The sequence below is a fragment of the Muntiacus reevesi genome, chromosome X (genome assembly GCF_963930625.1).
Source record: "Muntiacus reevesi chromosome X, mMunRee1.1, whole genome shotgun sequence".
In the NCBI taxonomy this organism is placed as follows: Eukaryota; Metazoa; Chordata; class Mammalia; order Artiodactyla; family Cervidae; genus Muntiacus; species Muntiacus reevesi.
The window spans coordinates 31,430,703-31,451,200 of record NC_089271.1 but is presented as its reverse complement, the minus strand read 5'-3'; the positions used below and the strand labels follow the sequence as shown (position 1 = coordinate 31,451,200).

The following is a 20,498-nucleotide window of genomic DNA, read 5'->3' as shown; positions in this document are numbered from 1 at the left end:
GAACAAAAAAAAATGTCTTCTAAGAGAAAATAATCCTTTATTTTTAAGGCTACTTTAGAGGGAGAAATAATTTCATTAACGTTTCTGAGAGCTGACTCTATAAATGGGAATGTTATGTTAAATTTATTATTGGCTTTGATATATTCTGTTATCAGTTTAATAATGGACTATTTGTAAACAGTTTCAAGAAAAGGGAGTTATGATTATATTAATAATTTAGTTTTGAAATTAAAATGAAGGATAATGTGTGTAGTAGAAAATAGAAAAATGTCTTATTTGAATGTACTTATTTGAAGGTATATTCTTTGTTTATGGTTTTTTGAAGGAAATTCTACAAGTGGAAAATTACTTAGAGAAGATGCACTCTATGTTTTGGAGTTCATGTGACATATTGATCCACTGAAAGTATGAATCACCTTGGATAGACATGTTATTAGCTAATTAAAATTTTTATCTGTCTGAGCAATCTACTTATCTATATGCCATCCTATTTCTGTATCTTAAAATAACTTTGATCAAGCAGAAAGATTGAGCTCTAGCATTTTAAGACAGTAAATTCAGAAGTTTCCTGTTATCATATGGTTGCCTAGAAGCAATTTACTTTTAATCAATAGTGTCAGCAATGAGAGACTGAAAGTGCTAAAATATATATGTACAATATTGTATGAGTGGTTTTCTGATGCCTGGTGAGTCACCTTTGTCAACTTCTCCTCTCATATTCTGAAATAACAACATCATTCTTAATTGCCTACTAAAATAGGACATGGAATGATTTACCTAGACATTTCCTTCAGGCTAAATATAATGTATACGTATTAAAAAATCCTTGAGAGAAATACATAGCAATGATGATTGATATGCAGTTTATGCATACATTAATTTTCTTGCTTCTTCACCTGTCCATTTATGTAGGTTATTTTGAACACATGGGAGGCCCGTCTCATGAGCTTGAGTGGTATTAATTCATTTTTAGGCATTCATTAAAAATGGCTAAATATCACTCCCTCTTTTTTCATCTTTCACTTGAAGTAATAAATGACTGAAGCAATCAGGCACTTTCACCCAGTTAGAATATCCTAGGACATCATCCCTACAATTTTATATATTTTAAAATCTGACAGAAATGTTCCTTCTCTATTAACCATGTGTTTTATCCATATAATGAACATAATACATTTATTTAAGAGTTGAGTTCTAGGGACTTTTCTACTGACAGTGTGGACCCTGAACAACCAGTATTGGCATCACCTGTGAGCTTAGAACTGTAAGATTGTTTTTGGGCTTGATAAATCAATTTGCATTTAGAAAAGATCCACAGGTGGCTTCTATGTCCGTAAAAGTTTAAGATCAGTGCACCCGCTGAGACTGCTAGCCTCCTAGATGTTCTTTCACTCATCTGTTAATGTTGCCACAGTTCAGACTTTCCAGCTGATTTTACAGGTATAGAGCTACTCAACATCTTGAACTGAGCACATGGTAATGTAAGTTAGGAATTACAGCAGAACAACCTCTCTCTCTTTTTATTTTATTTATTTATTTTTGGCTGTGCTGCGTCTTCATTGCTGTGCAGACTTTTTTCTAGTTGTGGCGAGTGGAGACTCCTCTCTGGTAGCCCTCGGAGGGCTTCTCGTTGTGGTGGCTTCTCCTGCTGCATAGCGTGGGCTCTGGGCATGTGGGGCTTCAGTAGTTGTGGTTCCCAAGCTCTGCAGCACAGACTCAGTAGTTGTGGTGCACGGGCTTAATTGCTCTGCCCCATGTGGGATCTTCCCAGATCAGGGATCGAACCCATGTCTCCTGCATTGGCGGGAGGCTTCTCTACCACTGAGCCACCAGAGAAGCCCAAAACAAACCTCTTCTGACCATAATCTGATTTCATACCTCTCCAATGTTCTTCTGAAAAGCCTTCTTCCTAGCTGTCCAGGTCAACAGGCCTTGGGCTCTTCCTGGAACCTAGACTTGCTTACACCCTTACCAAATCGGCTTTTCACCAAGTTCTGTTGGAACTCTTCAAGCCAATTAATTTGTTTCCATGATCTCGGTTATTTGTGTTTGCCACTAAGAATATAGGAACCCCTGTTCACCTGTCCTTTCTTGTATCCTCATCACTGTGCCCTTCTGTACTCTTTCCTCTGCCTCACTTCCTCTTCTGTGTGGTTTCTCACACTCATTCACTTTACGCTCAGAAACCCTTCGTCTAAAACAAACTTTCTGTGCTGTAGACCCATTTCGTTCATACACAGAAAAGACTTTCACCCTTGGATCACCACCAAGACTAATGACTCACTCCCCCACTCCTTTGCAATCGCTAGTCTACTCAGTTCTCAGGGTCAATTCCAAAGATATCCCTCTTATGTAAAACTCTCTCTTCCCTTGTGTTTCATGTCAAGCGGCCATCTGTCATTCACCAGTTTATTCTATTGTTTTCTCATTGTGAACCTGATGCCAAAGTCTTCAGTCTCCTCCACCCAAACTGTGCCTTAATCCCTTAAAAGTCTCAGTTCATTTGGGCCTTCTTGCTGTCTCCAAAACCTTCCAATTCTCTCATTTCCTCAATTCACCTACCCACTTGAATTAACAATACCTTAGACACTTCATGATTCCATTTCTAAACTGCCACACTTTAAGAGGCTCATCAGTACTTCTTCCTAAGCTTTCCATACTTTCCTAGTACATTTCTCAACTTCTCTCCATAATTACTTCAAATTTTAATCGGTCTCTTAAATTTTCCCCCACCATTTACAGTAGGTGAATTCTCCCCTTATTTTAGTTAAGATAGTATCTCTTATATTTCATGTGTTTGTGTCCATGGTCTCTTTCTTTTCCTCTGCCTCAGTGGAAGAGACTGCTTTGATGCCTTAGGGCTAATCCCAGGGCAGGGATGGGAGACCGGGATGGGGAATTCGTGTAACTCTATGGCTGATTCACATCAATGTATGACAAAACCCACTGGAAAAAAAAAAAAAAAAAAAGCGCAAAGAAATAAAAATTTTCAAGAAAAGTTAAAAAAAAAAAAAAATTTCTACTGTCTGTGTCCTCAGGATTCTGTTTTCATTTAACCCCACCTTCATTTTTTCAATCCCTCCCTATTTTCTGATGATAAAGAATCAGCCTTTAAACAGGCTGCTTTTCCATCTTTGAGAAAATCTTCCTCTCCTATAAACATATACGTGTCTTTTTGTTTTTTTTTCCCTTCACTTCTCTGCAGGACTAGACTCCATTAACCTCTTAGTCCTTCATGAAAGTATTTCCTCCTTTGGATTTTGGGATACTATTCACTACTATTTACCTTTTTTATGTTTTTGCCCATTTGTTTCATTTTGTTTTTCCTTTAATACTGAAATGCTCCACAGTTCTTCCCTTGTTTTTTACTCTAGATTATCCTCATTACTTCCCATTCAAATAGCATCTATTTTCTCATGATTCCCAAATGTGGGTCTTTAGCTTATATCTTTTCCCTAAAGCCCAGTCCGGTATATCTCATTGCCTAATAGACACATTTAATACTGCCTGAAAACTTAAACTTCAATCTCCCCCGTCCTGTTTTGTTCTTTCTTTTTACTGTTCCTTTTCCAGCAGCATCACCCAGATACCCGAAAGCTAACTGGGTCATCTAGATTTTTTTTCCTACCATTCACAAATCTACCCTTTGACAAGTTCAATTAATCTCATTCCCTTAACAACTCTTAAAACCTTCCAATCCTCTCTATTCCCATCACCAGAACCCTGATTAAAGCTAACATCATAGCTCACTTGGGTTTAAGATGACAATCCCTAGCTGCCTTCACAGCCACTAGTGTTGTATTCCTTTAGAGGTTTTCTCATCACTTCTGCCAAAGTGAACTTATTAAAATATAGCTAATATCTTTTTTTGCCTTTGTTTATATTCATTTGAGAAAGAAGAGAGCAGCCCCTGAGACCCAGGAGCTAGCTTGGCACTACCATTAGGACTTGGAGATGCTGGAGACTCTAGTAGAGCCTGCAGCTCGTCTGTCATGTTCTCATGTTAAATATGATGAACTGCTCACAGTGCTAGCATCAGACAAGGCCACTCCATGATCATGATGGATAGCAACAGGAACGTGACCATTATATAATCATGTCTCAATACAGTAAAAAATACTGACCGGGTCCAAACCAGAGGCCCCCAAACTCTGGGATCTAATGCCTAATGATCTAAGGTGTACCTGATGTAATAATAATAGAAATAAAGTGCACGTTAAATGTAATGCACTTGAATCATTCCAAAACCATCCCCCTCCCTGGCCCAAGGAAAAATTGTCTTCCATGAAATTGGTCCCCAGTGTCTAAAAAGATTGGGGACTATTGGTCCATACCACCCAAAGTGATCCAAATAGCCTTCTTCTTCACTAATATGGCAGATCATTTCCTTTACTAATCATAGCTTTAGCCTTTCTTTCTACATTGTTCCTGCAACCTAGATAAGACAATTTAAGATACCCAATCATAGAATCATGGATTTCCCTGGTAGCTTAGCTGGTAAATGATCCATCTGCAATGCAGGAGACCCTGGTTCGATTACTGGGTCGGGAATATCCCCTGGAGAAAGGAAAGGCTACCCACTCCAGTATTCTTGGATTTCCCTGGTGGCTCAGCTGGTAAGAATCCACCGGCAATGTGGGAACCTGGGTTTGATCGCTGGGTTGGGAAGATCCCCTGGAGAAGGGCATGGCAACCCACTCTGGTTTTTTTCCTGGAGAATCCCCATGGACAGAGGAGCATGGCGGTTCACGGTCCACGGGGTCCCAAAGAGTCAGACGTGACTGAGCGATTAAGCACAGCAATCATAGAATCACCTTCACTTCGTTACAGCATCTAATAAGGGAAAGCCTTGCTTCCTTAACCATCTGCATCATTTTACACAAGCCCAAGCCCTCTAAACTATTTGTAACATCCCCTTAGTGACATATCCCAGTAGTTCCCTATTACATGCCTTGACTTCTTGCAACAAATAAATCGACTTTGTTCATCTATAGGTGTGTTTCTGGTAGCCTTTGTCTGAAAGTCATTGACTAAGTCAGTCTTCATGTTGCCTTTATGAGGACTGCTGCTGCTGCTAAGTCGCTTCAGTCGTGTCCGACTCTGTGTGACCCCATAGACGGCAGCCCACCAGGCTCCCCCGTCCCTGGGACTCTCCAGGCTACCATGACCTAATTCCTTTTTACTTATCCAGAGTGATTTCTGACCATTGTTATATTTATTATAGTGTTGGTTTCTAAACTGGGGACTGAAACTTACTCTGTTTGATTTTTTTTTTTTCTTCTTCTTTTTCCTATTTGTTTTGATTTGGCTCAGTTTGGTTTTGGTATTGCAGTGTGTAATCTAGTGCCTGATATTTAATCTAATTAATGTTTCACTATGTGAGTAGGTGATTTTTTCAGTCCTGCAGACACATTTCAAGTCAGGCTCTGCTACCAATATGAAGGATATAACATCTTCTGAATAAACATTTGAGTGAATGAATTACTTTTTCTGTCAAAGGGTAAAACTTCATTATAGAATCTTAAGTGAAAAGAAAATTAATTGCTTCTGTAGTCAGAGTAGGACTCTGGGGAATGTGGAACTGACTTTCATATTAATTAGAGAAGATGTCATGAAAGGAGGTGTCCTTTAAAGAGATGCTGGTAAGAAGGAGGACAATAAGTTGTAAGTGTTTTTAATCAGCTTACTGAAGAACTAGTAAACTTCTCTTTTCTGTATACTTTGCTTGGAACTTATGCTGATTATGTTTCTTTTTTCTTTATAATACAACTAAATTGCCTTTTAGATAAATTATCTTATTTTTTGAATTATAATTTATATCCACTATTATATTAGCTTCATGTGTCCAACACAGTAATTTAAATTGCCTTTTATTTTGCACTTGAAAGTATACACTTTAAAATTCATAATTTCCTGATGAGCTATAAAAATTTTCGTGAGCACATTATATATTTGAAGATGAACAATACATTGCTCATAGAATGGTCCACTGATGCCTTTTTACTTGAAATTTTGTGTACTAGATACTTTAGATTCTGATTAGTAGCTTCTAAACATAGGATCACATACAGAGTATATACTGACTAACATATTATTCTCTTAGAGAAAATTATTTCACAACTCTGTTCTATTATAAAAAGAAAAAAATTAAAATTTAAATATTGTATACATGTCACTCATATATATGCATGGGCTTACACATATGATAAACAGATATTAAGGAATACACATGCAGAAAAGCTGGATGAGTTTCTACCGGAAGAAAGATTAGAAAAAGCTCATATGTCAAGGGCAGACATGTTTTCATGAATAAGGTGATTTTAAATAGGTTGTTTAGTTATCAGTACTTAATGTTATAAGAATTATACTTGGTAAGAAGAATATTAGAGCCTTTCATATTCTGTATAGTAGTGACGGCTAAAAGCTAACTATAGATATTTGGACTAACATTGAAGATGAAACTTATGTAAGAAAATGGGTGTCATCCTTAACATTCAGGTGATGCTTTTGGCCTTAAATCAAGGGGAAAGTTTACACACACACACATTAAAGAGATGTTGATAAGAAAGAGGACAAGAGGTTGTAAGTGTTTTTAATCAGCTTATTGAAGAACTAGTAAACTTCTCTTTTCTGTATACTACATGTCCTCCTTTTTACCAGCATCTCTCTAATGTTTTTATTTAGTCACTAACTAAGTTGTGTCCGACTCTTCTGACGCCATGGACTGTAGCCCTCCAGGCTCCTCTGTCCGTGAGATTTCCCAGGCAGGAATGTTAGAGTGGGTTGTCATTTCTTCTCCAAGGGATCTTCCTGACCCAGGGATCAAACCCAGGTCTCCTGCATGGCAGGCAGATTCTTTACATACTGAGCCACCAGGGAAGCCCATATATTGTATGTAAAAAAAAATATATTTATGTGTGTGTGTGTGTGTGTGTGTGTGTGTGTGTGTGTGTGTGTGTGTGTGTGTGTGTGTGTATGTAAGAGAGAGGGAGAGAGAGAGGGAAAGAGATTGACTGATTGATGGATTTGGAACCATGGAAGAGGAAGAAAGAGTGAAGATGCTGAAACATTTGAGAAAATATGAGAAAAAATTAATCTCCAAAATTTTTGAGACCACTAAAATGTTGTTCCACTTATTCTCTAGTGAGTAACAAAGCATTCCCACATGTCAGCAGAGCCAAAGATTTTGCACAGTCTGAAAATCCAGGAATAACTTAATTAGGGTACTTGAAAATTTGATACTCTCTACTTGCCAAATGGAATTACTACTGAGTCCAAAGAATCCTGATTAGTATCATAGTCAGGAAACATTCCTTTGTCTTTTGTTCAGTATCAGTTCTCCATTTTACAGTCTCCAGTAAGAATTTAGGATCGTGATCCTTATGAGATTGGTGTCTCTGTTGCCTTGCTATTTCATTTCTATTAAATTCAACATCTTCTAGTCTCATAGGTTTATATCACTTTTTCCTGGAGTCCAGGATATCTTAACGAAGATGCCAAAAATGCTTCCTGAATTTTTGTTTGGTAGGTTGTTGTCGGGAGTTTATACTCGCTCTTTTTTTTAATATGTTATTTTCTTCATTGTATTGCAAGTACCAAGGTGAGATTCTATTGTTTTGACTTGGTGAACTTTACACAGTGCTCTTTGCTTTCTGTTTGAGCCATTGTTTATTCCTGTTATCAGGACTTTGTAACAATCCTGTTGGAGAGAGAATTGCTGTGCACAACTCTCAATCTAACCTAAAGTTTCCAGGAGACTTTAAAACTGGATCCAGCTTTACTTTTCAGAGCTTGTAGCCCCGAAACTCCTGGGCTGGTTGTTTGACCACTGTATGTATAGCTACCAGGATTTGTTATGCATGTACACCTTCTTAGAGATTTTGAACTGAGGGTAGGTGGTGGAGACCATAACATTGTGTATGGAGGTGTTATGCTACAATAGACCTCATGTTTTTATGCATCTACCGTATACCAGGCCCTGTTGTAGGCACTGGAGATAGCACAAAGAAGGGAATGCATAAGGATACATGACCTTCTACAGTTGATATGTCTGTGGGGTGGATGGAAATTAAGCAGATTAATATAATATAGAATGTTACTGATAAATGCCAAAGATGAAAATGAAGTAGGAAGAGAGCTAAGAAGTGTGTGTGTGTGTGTGTGTGTGTGTGTGTGTGTGTGTGTGTGTAGATAGAGTGGCAGTTGAAAGCCTCACTGGGAAGGTACCATTTAATAAAGATTTAAAGCTAGTGAAGAATGGACACATACCTGAGATAGGAGCATTTAAGGCAGAGAGAAGGGTAAATGCACAGACGGAGGAGGTAAGAGTGTGCCTAGAGGATGAGAGAGCAACAAACGGTATATCTGGGGCTGAAATATCAAGGTGTTGAGTAACAGAAGAGGTCAGAGAGGGTAGGGAGATGAAGGTTGGGTGAGTCCATGGTTAGGCTTTGAGCTTTTGCTCTGAGTGAGAAGGGAAATTCTGGAGAGTGAACTGGCTTCCTCTGTCATCTCTGTTGAGAATGTATCATTAGGGGGCAAAGGCAGGAGTAGGAATCCCATTTAGTAGGGGAAACATTCTGAAACATCCAGGCTCGTGAGAGATGATGGGGGTCTTTTGACTAGTGCAGTAGTAGTGAGTACAGTTGCAACATCGCTTTCTGGATGTGTTTTGAGGTGAGAGTCAGTAGGATTTTCTGATGGATTGCCTGTGGGGTTTGAGATAGAGAGTCAAGAAGGATGCAAAGTCATTGGGCTGAAGTCCGAGAACGTGCTAAATGTAGAGGTCGGGGAGATGAGGAACATGCATGGCAGACTGCGTAAAGGCAGTCTTTGAGGTTGGAGGAAGTGTGTGCTCATAGTCTAGGAAGTCACATCAACATTGCCATGAAGAGGACTGCTCTGAACCAAATTATCCTGATGAGTAAGTTGAGGACTGAGAATCAACCAGTGACACTTTCTGACTGTCAAACAGCAGAAAGCAGTGGGGACAGCCTTCAAACCAACTGAAAACAGAATGACTTCAAAAGTTTGATTACCTTCATTCCTGTCTCTTTGTTACCCTAAATTTTTTCATTTTATTTTTAGTCAACTATCTATAGCTGTGTATGAAATGAAAGTTGCTGGACTCTTCACTAACGTCTTCATACTTCACAAGGCACATTTGTGCCAGTATTTCTCTTTATTTTCCAATATTCCTCTTTAAAGTGATGTAACTTATCAGAACTCAGGTATCATGTAAACATGGACAAATATGAAGAGGCTATTGAATGACTTCTTAAACCTGTATCTCTGTGCCTCAGTTACCCAGTTTGCATGTAGTATACATTGCCTGTGGAGCATAGTAATTGGTCTGTACACAGTTGCCCGTCAGCTTGTAGACTGTCAGTGTAGATATCAAGTGACCAGGCATTCCTTCTGATACCTTGGTGCCCATGCTGCATTAATATTTTGAATACCATCTCTGATGACATCCAAACTATCAGGTTATCTTTACTGTGAGTTGGAATCACATCTGTTCAAATCTGTTTGATTCATCTTCATTGAAATACCCCTAGAAGCAGTAGAGTATGTTTGAAAGAGACCTTAACTTGTAATTAGATCATCAGGGGTCTAAAGCTTTCTACTTCTGTCATCTTTTTTTGTTTGTTTGTTTTTGGCCAGGACAGACAGCTTGTGGGATCTTAGTTCCCTAACCAAGGATCAAATCTGTGCCCCCAGCAATGGAAGCGCAATGTCCTAACCACTGCTCCACCAAGGGGTTCCCTTTATCTCTGTGACCTTGGATATTTGATGATCTTATTGGCGCTCAGTTTTACCTTGTGTAAAATAGGAGAAAATAATGCTGATTCTATCTGATAGAATTACTATGAAGCACATATAAAATAATGCACATACATGGTATTTTGGTACACAGTGTTAGGCACTCCATTTTTTTTTCATGGTCATGTCAGTGTTTTCAAATCTTTCACAAATTTCTCTGTGTCTCGCTTTCCTCCTCTGTCAAAATGGGAGAGTAATAGTACCTACTCCAGAGATTACTGTTTTGTTGTGCTGATGATGCTGGTTATTGTTACCTAAATTAGAACAATTGGAATAATATGGCTAACCAAGCAAGGTTTATTTAAGCTCAAATATTGCCCCCAAGATATTCAATTATCTTTGTCTCTCTGTTAGTATTACTAATTGATTATTCCATTAGATGCTTAGAATAAAGAGCTTATGATCATGACATTTAGAAGGCCATTAATAATTTCTATTCATTATTTATAAAGACAACATGGTATTCTGATTCTACTCTTTATATAATTTCATATATTAAAAAAACTCAATGTAGATAAAATAGAGGCCACTCTGATAGAAAATGGTAATTCTGAAACTGTTTAACTTGAAGAACACAGTTCGTTCTCATTGTCCTTGCTGTCATTTTGTTATAGTACAAGTATTTATTTTTTCTTTTTTTTTTGTCCTGATGTAGTTAAAATTTGAGACACCTCAAATCCTGCTATAACTCTTGATAGTGGGAGTATTTGAATATATTTACTTAGAATATGCTTATTTTTCTCTGAGCCCTTTGCAAAGAGCATTTATCTTTTAATGGAAAATAAATGTAAAGTATTAGGAAACATGTGGCAATTAGACATGAAGGACAGAGAATTTAGAAGACAAAAGTTGAGAATTAAGAAAATGTCAAATTTTAGAGCTTTGTCTAGGTTCTTATCTTTAACAGTGTATTGTGGCTCCTTTATTTTCATGGACTTCTCAGTTCAAGTAGCAAGCTAGAACCTTCCATGGTTGTGCACATGCTTTTGTAAACAATTCAGTAATGTCTTTGTGAAACTGACTTTCAAGATAACCCAGAAGTTTCACCTGCTAATTGGTATGGGATCCTGGGAACATATAAATCCCCAAGCACCACAGTCTGTGTACTTAGAAATTTTCAAGTAGAATCCAAGATACTAAAATGTTTCTATAACCTTTGGAGTTTTGGTACCAATTACATGAAACTGTGTTCTCATTTGCTGCCCTTCATGTCATAATTTAAAGTCTTTATATTCCAACTAAGCTATAAATACTTTTTTTAAAAGGCTGACATTTTTTAGTATTTTATTTCACTTACTTTGCTAAATTTTGATTAGTTTTAATGTATATTATGTTTTTCCTGATTGGATGTATTCTATTATCTATTAGCTTTTAGAATTTTGCTCTCTTTGACCTTGAATCCAATAATCCTAGTTCATGGAACTCTTTTTAAAATAAATTTAAAGAACTCTATTCACTTGTGACTACTTCTTTAAATTGGAGAATCTTTTAAAATATTTAAAAATATATGGATTATTTCATGAGCATTTCTAGCATTTGATATGCTTGGAGAATCGTCCAATTTAGATGATTACTTACTTATCTGAAAGTATTTTTAGTGTTGCCATATTGTTAGTATCTATACTTCTGTCTGCGTATCTAGATCTGTGTGTCTGTCTTTAACTCTTTGCTTTCAGAGGGAAGACACTAGATCTGCACTCTGCAATTACAGTTGACACTTTGTAGCTTTTACAATTTAAATCAGCTTAGATTAAATTAAAAGCTAATATACCCAGTTGTACTTGCCATGTTTCAAGCGCTCAATAAACAAATACATGTGGCTAGTGGGATGCAGATACAGACTGTGTCCATTCTTGCTGAAAGTTCTATTGGACAATGCTCCTTAGAGTGTGCATGTATCTATTATATGCTTCCCATCTGTACTCCAATATTAAAATCTGGAATATTTGTTTAAATGCCTATAAATCTAAAAGTTTTACAAAACAGTCTGATGTGTAAAAACCTGCTGCCACAAACTCAAGTGAAATCTTTGTATAAGGTGACTATTAAATCATAGAAGTATCGCTCTCATTGTATGTTTAATATATTATAGCTTGTTTTTCCTGCAGATAGTTTCAGGACATATAACATTGTTATAGCCATAGATTTTAATGACCACAGTAATATAGTTCTACTGCATGATAGCTTAGAATTGATGTCTCTGTAGAGACATTATTTGCTAAGCTCAACAGTGTCAAATATTACATTTTGTTAAGTAACTGGGTTTCTGTTGTTTAAAAGTTAACTTTGGTTAGGAGAAATGAGCAAAGGGATTTAGGAAGCTTTATGAAACTGAATTTCTTTTTCCTTGAAATGGGAGTACTTCGACAATTTTAGAAAAATTAACCTGCAGTCTTGTATTAAGATAAATGTTTTTTTTTCACTAAATGATTTATGCTAGTATACTTTTTCCCATTGTGTATACTTATTGTATTTTCTGTTTTATTTTTAATAAAGAATATATAGTGATGTTATTAGTAACAATTTCAGTGGCGTATTTTTAAAAGGTAAATTCCACTTTAATGATCTAACAGTTTATCATTTCATGGTTTGTTATGATTTGACTTTGGTTCCTTTTGTGGGGGGCAGTCTTAACTTATAATGCCTCAGAAACCATCAGGTAAAAAATGTTAACAGTAGACATCTTATTTTTATTTTTTTAAGAAACAACTCAGTATGAAAATGACTTCTGCTTCATTGCCATTTTGATGCGTCTATTGCCAAGAACTTGAGAAAAAAATCTTTAGATTCTCATGATAAACTGACAGAGTGAAATATCTTAAGGCTTGAAAGGGCAAGTAGAAGTTATAATTACTGTGTAGTTTCACAATCCTTGTACTGAATACTCACCTTTGCTATCATGCTGCAGGCCATAGAGCGAGAAAAAGCCGAGAAGTTCAGAAAACTGCAAGATGCCAGCAGATCAGCTCAGGCCCTGGTGGAACAGATGGTGAATGGTAATTACATGGAGTTGATTTAGATAATCTTCTTAGGGATTTGATAAACACATAGGTTCATATTTATCAGCTGAATTATATCAGACAAGCACTTCCTGAATGAAAATTTAAAGTGAGTTTGTGAGCTTTTTATTATTGTTTCTTAATGCAAAGCAAATTATTTGAGGAAATCCAACTTTGAGTCCAATGAAAGAAAATGAAATGTGGTAGAATATTTTATCAGTCTGTTGCCAAGAAATCAATTTTAGTGCAAAGTCTGCTTACATTTGTCCAAATTATTTAAGAAAACAAGATTTGCAGAAATAAATGGAAATGTAAGCAATCATATGATATATGTCAAGTGATTATAATCAGACTTAAAATAATTTTGGAATATATTTTTCCTATACCTATTTGCTAATAATATATTTGACATTTTCTGTGTTGTTTTCATTTTTTAACTTATTAATAAAAAAAAGGTCTCCTCAGGGGAACTTTTTTTTTTAAACTTCAATTATTTTGAGTGAGGTAAAAGTACAAAGGTAACAAAACAAATTTTAAATGAATTAAAATTAATTTTTGCTAACACTTGGTACCCCCAAAGCTGTCTGAACAAAATGCTATTGATGTCAATTATAAACAAAGTTCTTTCCAGCTGTCATTGTTATACTACCATATTCATTCCTAGCTGTAAGTGGTTTATGAAAATCAGTGTGTGTATGTGCTTAGTCGCTCATTCGTGTCTGACTCTTTGCGACTCCATGGACTGTAGCCTGCCAGGCTCCCCTATCCCTATAATGCTATTTCCAAACAAGGTTATTTTTTTAAGAATATATTTGTAAGAATATAGTAACCAATCGTAACAAATGTGTTTTTGTTAGGCATGTCAGCTTTTTCCAGTACCTGCCTGCATTCTGAGGCATAAATTCTGTGTTTGAATTACTTTTTGCTTTAATTGCCTTGTTGGCATTAAAAAATTCAATGATCTTCCTAGGAAATCAATTCATTTTCTCCTTCTAATGGGCCCCATGACTATATTTGGTTAAAACTAAAAGCAAGCAAATAAGACAGCTGACGGTTGGGTTAACAAGTTAAAGAATATATAGAAGATGCAAAATACAAAAAATATTGTTGTTTAGATACATGTTTGCTGGGCAGTTTAACTGATGAGTTTGACAACAGTATATTCATACTACATAAAATTATGTGATCTAAACATATCCTTATACTGTTATATAATTTCCCCCTGCTAACTGCAATATCACTTTTTCATTTTTATAAACTGATATAAAATCTATACTTTTACATGGTCTCGACTTTAAATGGCCTTGGTTCATAATCAAATATCAAGCAGACCTTAACTCAGATTATCTGATAGTAGTATACACTGAATTACTAAAAAAAATAGAACCCACCTGCCAATGCAGGAGACTTGAGAGACGCAGGTTTGATCCCTGGGTCTGGAAGATCCCCTGCAGAAGGAAATGGCAACCCATTCCAATATTCTTGCCTGGGAAACTCCATGGACAGAGAAGCCTGGTGGGCTACAGTCCATGGGGCCACAAAGAGTCGGACATGACTGAATGACTAAACTCAAAAAATAAGTTAAAATTTAGAAATTAAAGTAATGATGTTTTTTAATTGAAGTTATATGCAGGGTTAAAAGACTTAACAGGCGACTCAGCAGTAAAGAATCTGTCTGCAAGACAGAAAATGCAGGAGATGCCACGGGTTTCATCCCTGGGTCCGGAAGATCCCTTAGAGGAGGGCATAGCATCCCACTCCAGTATTCTTGCCTTGGAGAATCCCATGGACAGAGGAGCCTGTCAGGCTACAGTTCATAGGGTCATAGAGTCGGACACAACTGAAGTGACTGAACACACATGCACGGGTTAAAATGATCGTATTATTAGTGATAGCATAATTTTCTAGATTATTGCCCTCATAGCTCAAAATTTTGGAAGCATGAAGAAAAATCATGATTTATAGTAAGTCTTTAATAAATATTAATTGGCTGATTAAATTCTATTTAGCAAAGCAAAATTAAGGCAGTAATTGAGATAACGACATTGGTAATTTCAGTCAGAAAATAATAACACTCCTGAAGGAAAATTCTAGTTTATGTAGAATGCAAAGAAAGAGCAGTAAGGGGTAGGGGTTATGATTTAGACATTCCTCATTGGATGACTATATTGATCAAATTTTAAGCTTCTCATGTGTTCTGTTAATGACTATTTGGTGTAAGTGATACGTGATTAATTTCAGATTTGGACTATAAATAGAGAATAGATAGTTCTACTGTGCTCTATTCAATCAAACAGTTTGCATGATTACTAAAAAGTACACTCAAAGATTCTAACTTATCATTTTGTTCCTTTTTGTCTTTCATAGAAGAAATTGCTTAGTATTTATTTTGAGCAATTGTGCAAGTTGTGAGTTAAGCCAAGTTTGCAGTAAGTGCTTGGAGTACCTCTCTAGGTATATTTCAGAGGAACCCCCAATCCTAAATTGCAGTTGCTCCACCAACATAGAACCAAGTGATAGAGTATACTGATGTGGTTCATGAAGTCGAAAGACACACTGGTTTCTCTAAACCAGACTTCTCAGTGGTTATCTCAGTAAAGCTCTTAAATTTGCAAGTTAAGAATTTCCTTTCTCAAGTGTGACTATGGAGCTGTAATAAAATTCATAACCATATAAAACACATGCATCCTTGTTTTTTATTTATAGAAAGGAAAAAGAGAGCTGAATCATGGTACTTCATTTATGATCTCATGTAAATATCTATTCCTTTAACCACATATCTTGTCCTTAAAAATTAAGATAAAGGCAGATCATTCCTATATGATGTTATAACTGTATCCAAGTAATGCAAAATATATAGATTAAATGTTTGATTCCCTATGATAGCAACACTTAACATATATTCATAGTTTAAAATATGTATGGAGATAAGCATAAATATAGCTATTATAAAGAAAGCATTCCGTAACTATATATGTGTATGGATATATACACACACATAGGAAACTGAATTTTTTACATAAAATAGTTTATCATGAGATTAGAGCATGTTTAAAGTATCTAGAATGCTTTTGGAACTCTTTTTCCTTCAGAATGAAACTCTAAGACATGCAAGAAAAGATTCCTCAATGCTTATAGTTTACATCAGTTTTGACCCAAAATGGTATATTTCCAAACATATTTCCAAATCAGGTTTGGCCGTTTCTAAGTATCTACTGAAAGCATGAATTTTTAGCACCAATTAAGAAATGCAAAAGAAAAAGTATCTGTTAGTCCCGAAAGCATTTACCAGATGATTTTAAGAAAGGCACTGAGAAACAGGGAGGTAGTGTCTCAAAATGGTTAAAAAACAGAGATTATTACCATGATGCCAATATAGAAGAAACTGCTTTCATTTGACATTGCAAAGTTATGCTAAAAGTCAATTGTATGTCCTGAAAACACTGTTTCTCATAACACATGTTTAGTTTTGCAGGGTTAAATAGAAGTTATGATCAATTAGAAGATAATTTTCATTTTGGCTGCATCTTATAAAATGCCAAGTGTTATAAACAGAATATTATAATATAGTTACTATTAAATATTTTGAGTTTTAATATCAACTATATTGTGAATTTTTCAGTAAAATGAAGTATACTTGAATGATATGCAGGAATTCAGTAAGAGATTCTTATTAATTCATTTGGGACCTTTTTTTAAATGAAAAAAGTTGCATAAATTATTTGCATACATCAAAGCTATACATGAACATTTTCCTCTTAAGTGTATCAGTTCTTTTAGAAAACTATAAAGGATCTTCATGATCATAATAGACTAAAATGGAGGCTACAATGATACTAAAAGGGAGAATATTATATAAAATGTTAATTTCTGGGATTTTGACATGGAATTTTGATATAACTTTGATTTATCTATTTAACTGTTTCTTTTAATTAACATTGGATTTATTGCTCCTGTAGCAAAATCAGTTGATCAGATAAGTATGGGGGATAATCTTATAGTGTTGAGTGGTGGAAAGCTCTTCCTCTTGTTAGATAAATTTTTCACAGATAGAATCTTTATGAAGTTTATTTTCACTATATAAGATTAGTATCATAGCCTTGCTGCTGCTACTGCTAAGTCACTTCAGTCGTGTCTGACTCTGTGCGACCCCATAGACGGCAGCCCACCAGGCTCCCCTGTCCCTGGGATTCTCCAGGCAAGAACACTGCAGTGGGTTGCCATTTCCTTCTCCAATGCATAAAAGTGAAAAGTGAAAGTGAAGTCGCTCAGTTGTGTCTGACTCTTAGCGACCCCATGGACTGCAGCCTACCAGGCTTCTCCATCCATGGGATTTTCCAGGCAAGAGTACTGGAGTGGTGTGATCATAGCCTTAGTCTCTATAAATTATTCACATCCTAGAGCTTTAATGAGAGTAAGTGGGAGATGAAATTGGGTACCTAGTGATCTACTTATGTTTCCTGTAACTGTGATATTCTGAGAAGGAGAATTTCCAGATTTTTATTTATTTAAATTAAAACAATATACAATATGGACCCTTTTTAATGTTTTTTTATATTAATTTAAACACAAAATGGTATAAACTAAAATTTTAGAAAATTTTAGCTATAAATGTCAAGTATCTTGCTATTATATCAGTAGTATAGATTATTAATAAACCCAGGTTTCAAGTATTTTATTTTGAACAGCTTTTTAACTCATTTGCATAACTTCAGAGCAAAAGCTTTTCATTGTTTGAATGAGATTATGGGACTTCAGGAGAGTCTAGAACAGTTTTATGCCTAAAAATATGCTCACTTCATTTTTATCTGTTTAGCATTAGACTTCATTTTTAATTCTTTTTGTAAAACAATGTTCTTGTATCAAATATTTAGTCTCCTTTTCAGTCAGATATAACAAAAAAAGACCCTGGGTTTGATAAATAATTTTCTTTTATTAATATTGAAATTACCAAAATGTTGCATCAAAACATTCATTTAAAAACATAAGCGTAGCTCAGTTTCCTTTTTTTTAAACTATAAAATGGTTTTACCACAATTTCCAGAGGAGATCCTATAATTATCTAATAGGGTTAGTAATGTTTTCTACATTAAATTGTGCTTCACTTTCAATTTCTAATTGTAGTTTTCTGTGTGTTAATTAAGAGCCTGAAGACAATCACATTGAGGAAATGTTTAAATAAAAGTAGTAATTATTAGTATATTAGACTAAAAGAACATTTCAAAACCATCATCCCATGAGTGTTAGATTATAGTGTTTAAGGTAAAACCTAATAGTAAGTCTGCTAAGTATCATAATTAAATAGCACAGACTGATATCACAGACAAGGGCTCCTCTTATCCATACTATTAAGTATGGAACTGTATTTTTAATATTTTGGTTTATAGTTCATTAAATACTTTAAAATGAATGATGTCATTTGAATTTGGGCAAAACTTTGTCAGATCGTTAAGGGCAAGCCTTAGGGTCAGTTTGACTCACCTCAGTTTGGCAAACCTCTCATTATCTTTTCACATCACTGTGAGGTATTTTCAGAGGCAATAACTATTCTAATTGTATATTTTAATGGGAAGTGATTTAGTAGCTGCTCTGTATATCAGTGGGGCATGGAAATGGTACTGTGTGCAGTGGTCCAGCCCCTCCATCATGAATGAGTAGCTTTCCACGGTTGTACTCATTTCCTCTTCTCTTGTTCTTTCCTGAGTTCTGGGCAGCTTGATTTATGTTTCCTGTTTTTCCACGTGACACTTGGGATAATGGTCTACACAGAGTTCACACTCAATAGATGTTGTTAATTGACAGGCACATTTTTCTTTGTTTAACTTTAATCTACAAAGGAAGACTCGGTTCCTGGTGTGTGTGTCTGTGTGTGTCTTTGTGTGTGTGAGTGTAGTGTGTGTGTGAAGGGAGGAAATTAAAGAGGTCACTGGTGTGGAAAATTAGTCACAAAAGTAAATACGAGTAGAGATCTGACATTTTTCCTCTTATAATTCAGTGCTGTTTAGAAAAAGAAAAAAAGGAAAAAAGTTATATTTGTAAATTCATATATTAGATTTATTAGGGACATGAATTTTATGCTCAACCTATTTATTTAAAGCTATTATTTTTAAAACAAGATGATGTGACAGTTGTATAAAAGTTAGCTTCATCGGAAAACACCCTAGAATTAGTCTATAATACTCAGACCTTATTTTCATGGACTCTGATTAAGTTTCAATCACATTTTAGGCTGTTATATTAAATGCCAAATGGATTTGTAATGACCCTCACTTAATATGCAACAAAATCAGGAGACTATTAGCAACTTTATTTTAAGTTTTCACTCCAAATATTCTTCTAACTCAAGAGCTCTGAAAACACAGGTTTTGTATTATTCTGCCCTGGCTTCATGGCTAATGATGAATATACTTGATGAGGAATGCTTCACTTTAAGTGGCAGTTTTGAAGTACTTGCATGGAAGGTGGTGCACAATTAAAATTATTCTAACAGTCTGTTATGCACTGTATACAAGTAATAAAATTAATGGATGCACTTCAAGTAATGATCCATTTCCTCTGGGTGCAATATATTTATTCATAGACTATTTCAGGGGTTGTTTAGAATATGAAATGTGAATGGATTATGATCCATTATCCCTGAGATTCTAATGTGCTACTACGAAATGGTTTCCATAAGTATTGTTCATAACGCCTGGTGAGTTAATGTTTGTGTTCTTAAGTAGCTAAGAAAAAATTAGAAAAACAGATGCTCAAACAGTTGATACTTAAAACTTTGCAGGTATCTGCACTTATAAACTGTCTTGAAACAAAATTTTCAGTTAAGAAACATAATTCTATGAAATGCACATAAAACAATTATATCGAATAATAAAATTATTCACATGGGTGTATTTGCTGGGGAAAAGGTACCTTTATTTATTCTGAAAAGTTTTAAGGGACTTTTTCATAATCTCATTACTAGTAGTAGATAATAGGTGGCCAATTAATTCATGAAGTTGAAGTAATAACATTTCCAATTTTAGTTGATCCCTCCTCCAAGTATTTTAAATCAAATTCGAAGGAAAAGAGAATGCCTGGGTCTCTGTATTTGGCTTTTCGCATCTGTGACTATTGCTCCCCTAGTGTTTGTATTTGTATGAAATAAGCTATTGATTTGGTGTTGGGCAAGTTCACAGGTAAAGTGTGTTTATTTTGTACCTACTCTAAGCTGAGAATTCTATCAGATACTACCAGTGGAAACATTTTTCTTAGGGGATTTTATAGTTTAGAAAGACAGGATATACTCTTGTTGAGCAGGAAGCATATTCATATATGCATTTATACAGTATTTCCATATAAAGCCTTAATAATAAAATGTCTGATTTTCTGCAGTCGAAATCACTTATTATTCAGTGACATGTGGAAATTTCTGTTTTTAACTTTTGACATGGCTATCCTTTGTAACTTGAATTTCAAATGATTATAAATTTATGACTGATTATTCCAAGATTCCCTAATAAGCTCTTATACATTCATTGCTGATTGATATGATTTCTTATAAAATGTATAAATATACTTTATCCCATGTTAGTGTCATATTATATAAAATTACTACTATCTTTAAACATTATTTATTTTTTTTTCACAAATGATCTTTCTCAGTCAATAAAAGCTCTCCTCTGGTCCCTAATTTCACCA

General features: G+C 35.2%; 1 protein-coding gene across 2 annotated transcripts in view; it reads left to right on the top strand.

The window, feature by feature from the left end:
• DMD (dystrophin) overlaps nt 1-20,498 on the top strand; it is a 2,163,935-nt gene that overhangs the window by 728,275 nt on the left and 1,415,162 nt on the right. For both annotated transcript variants that reach the window (XM_065915496.1, XM_065915495.1), the window contains one exon: nt 12,731-12,818. In XM_065915496.1, the coding sequence (XP_065771568.1) occupies nt 12,731-12,818 (88 nt within the window). The remainder of the gene's footprint in view (nt 1-12,730; nt 12,819-20,498) is intronic.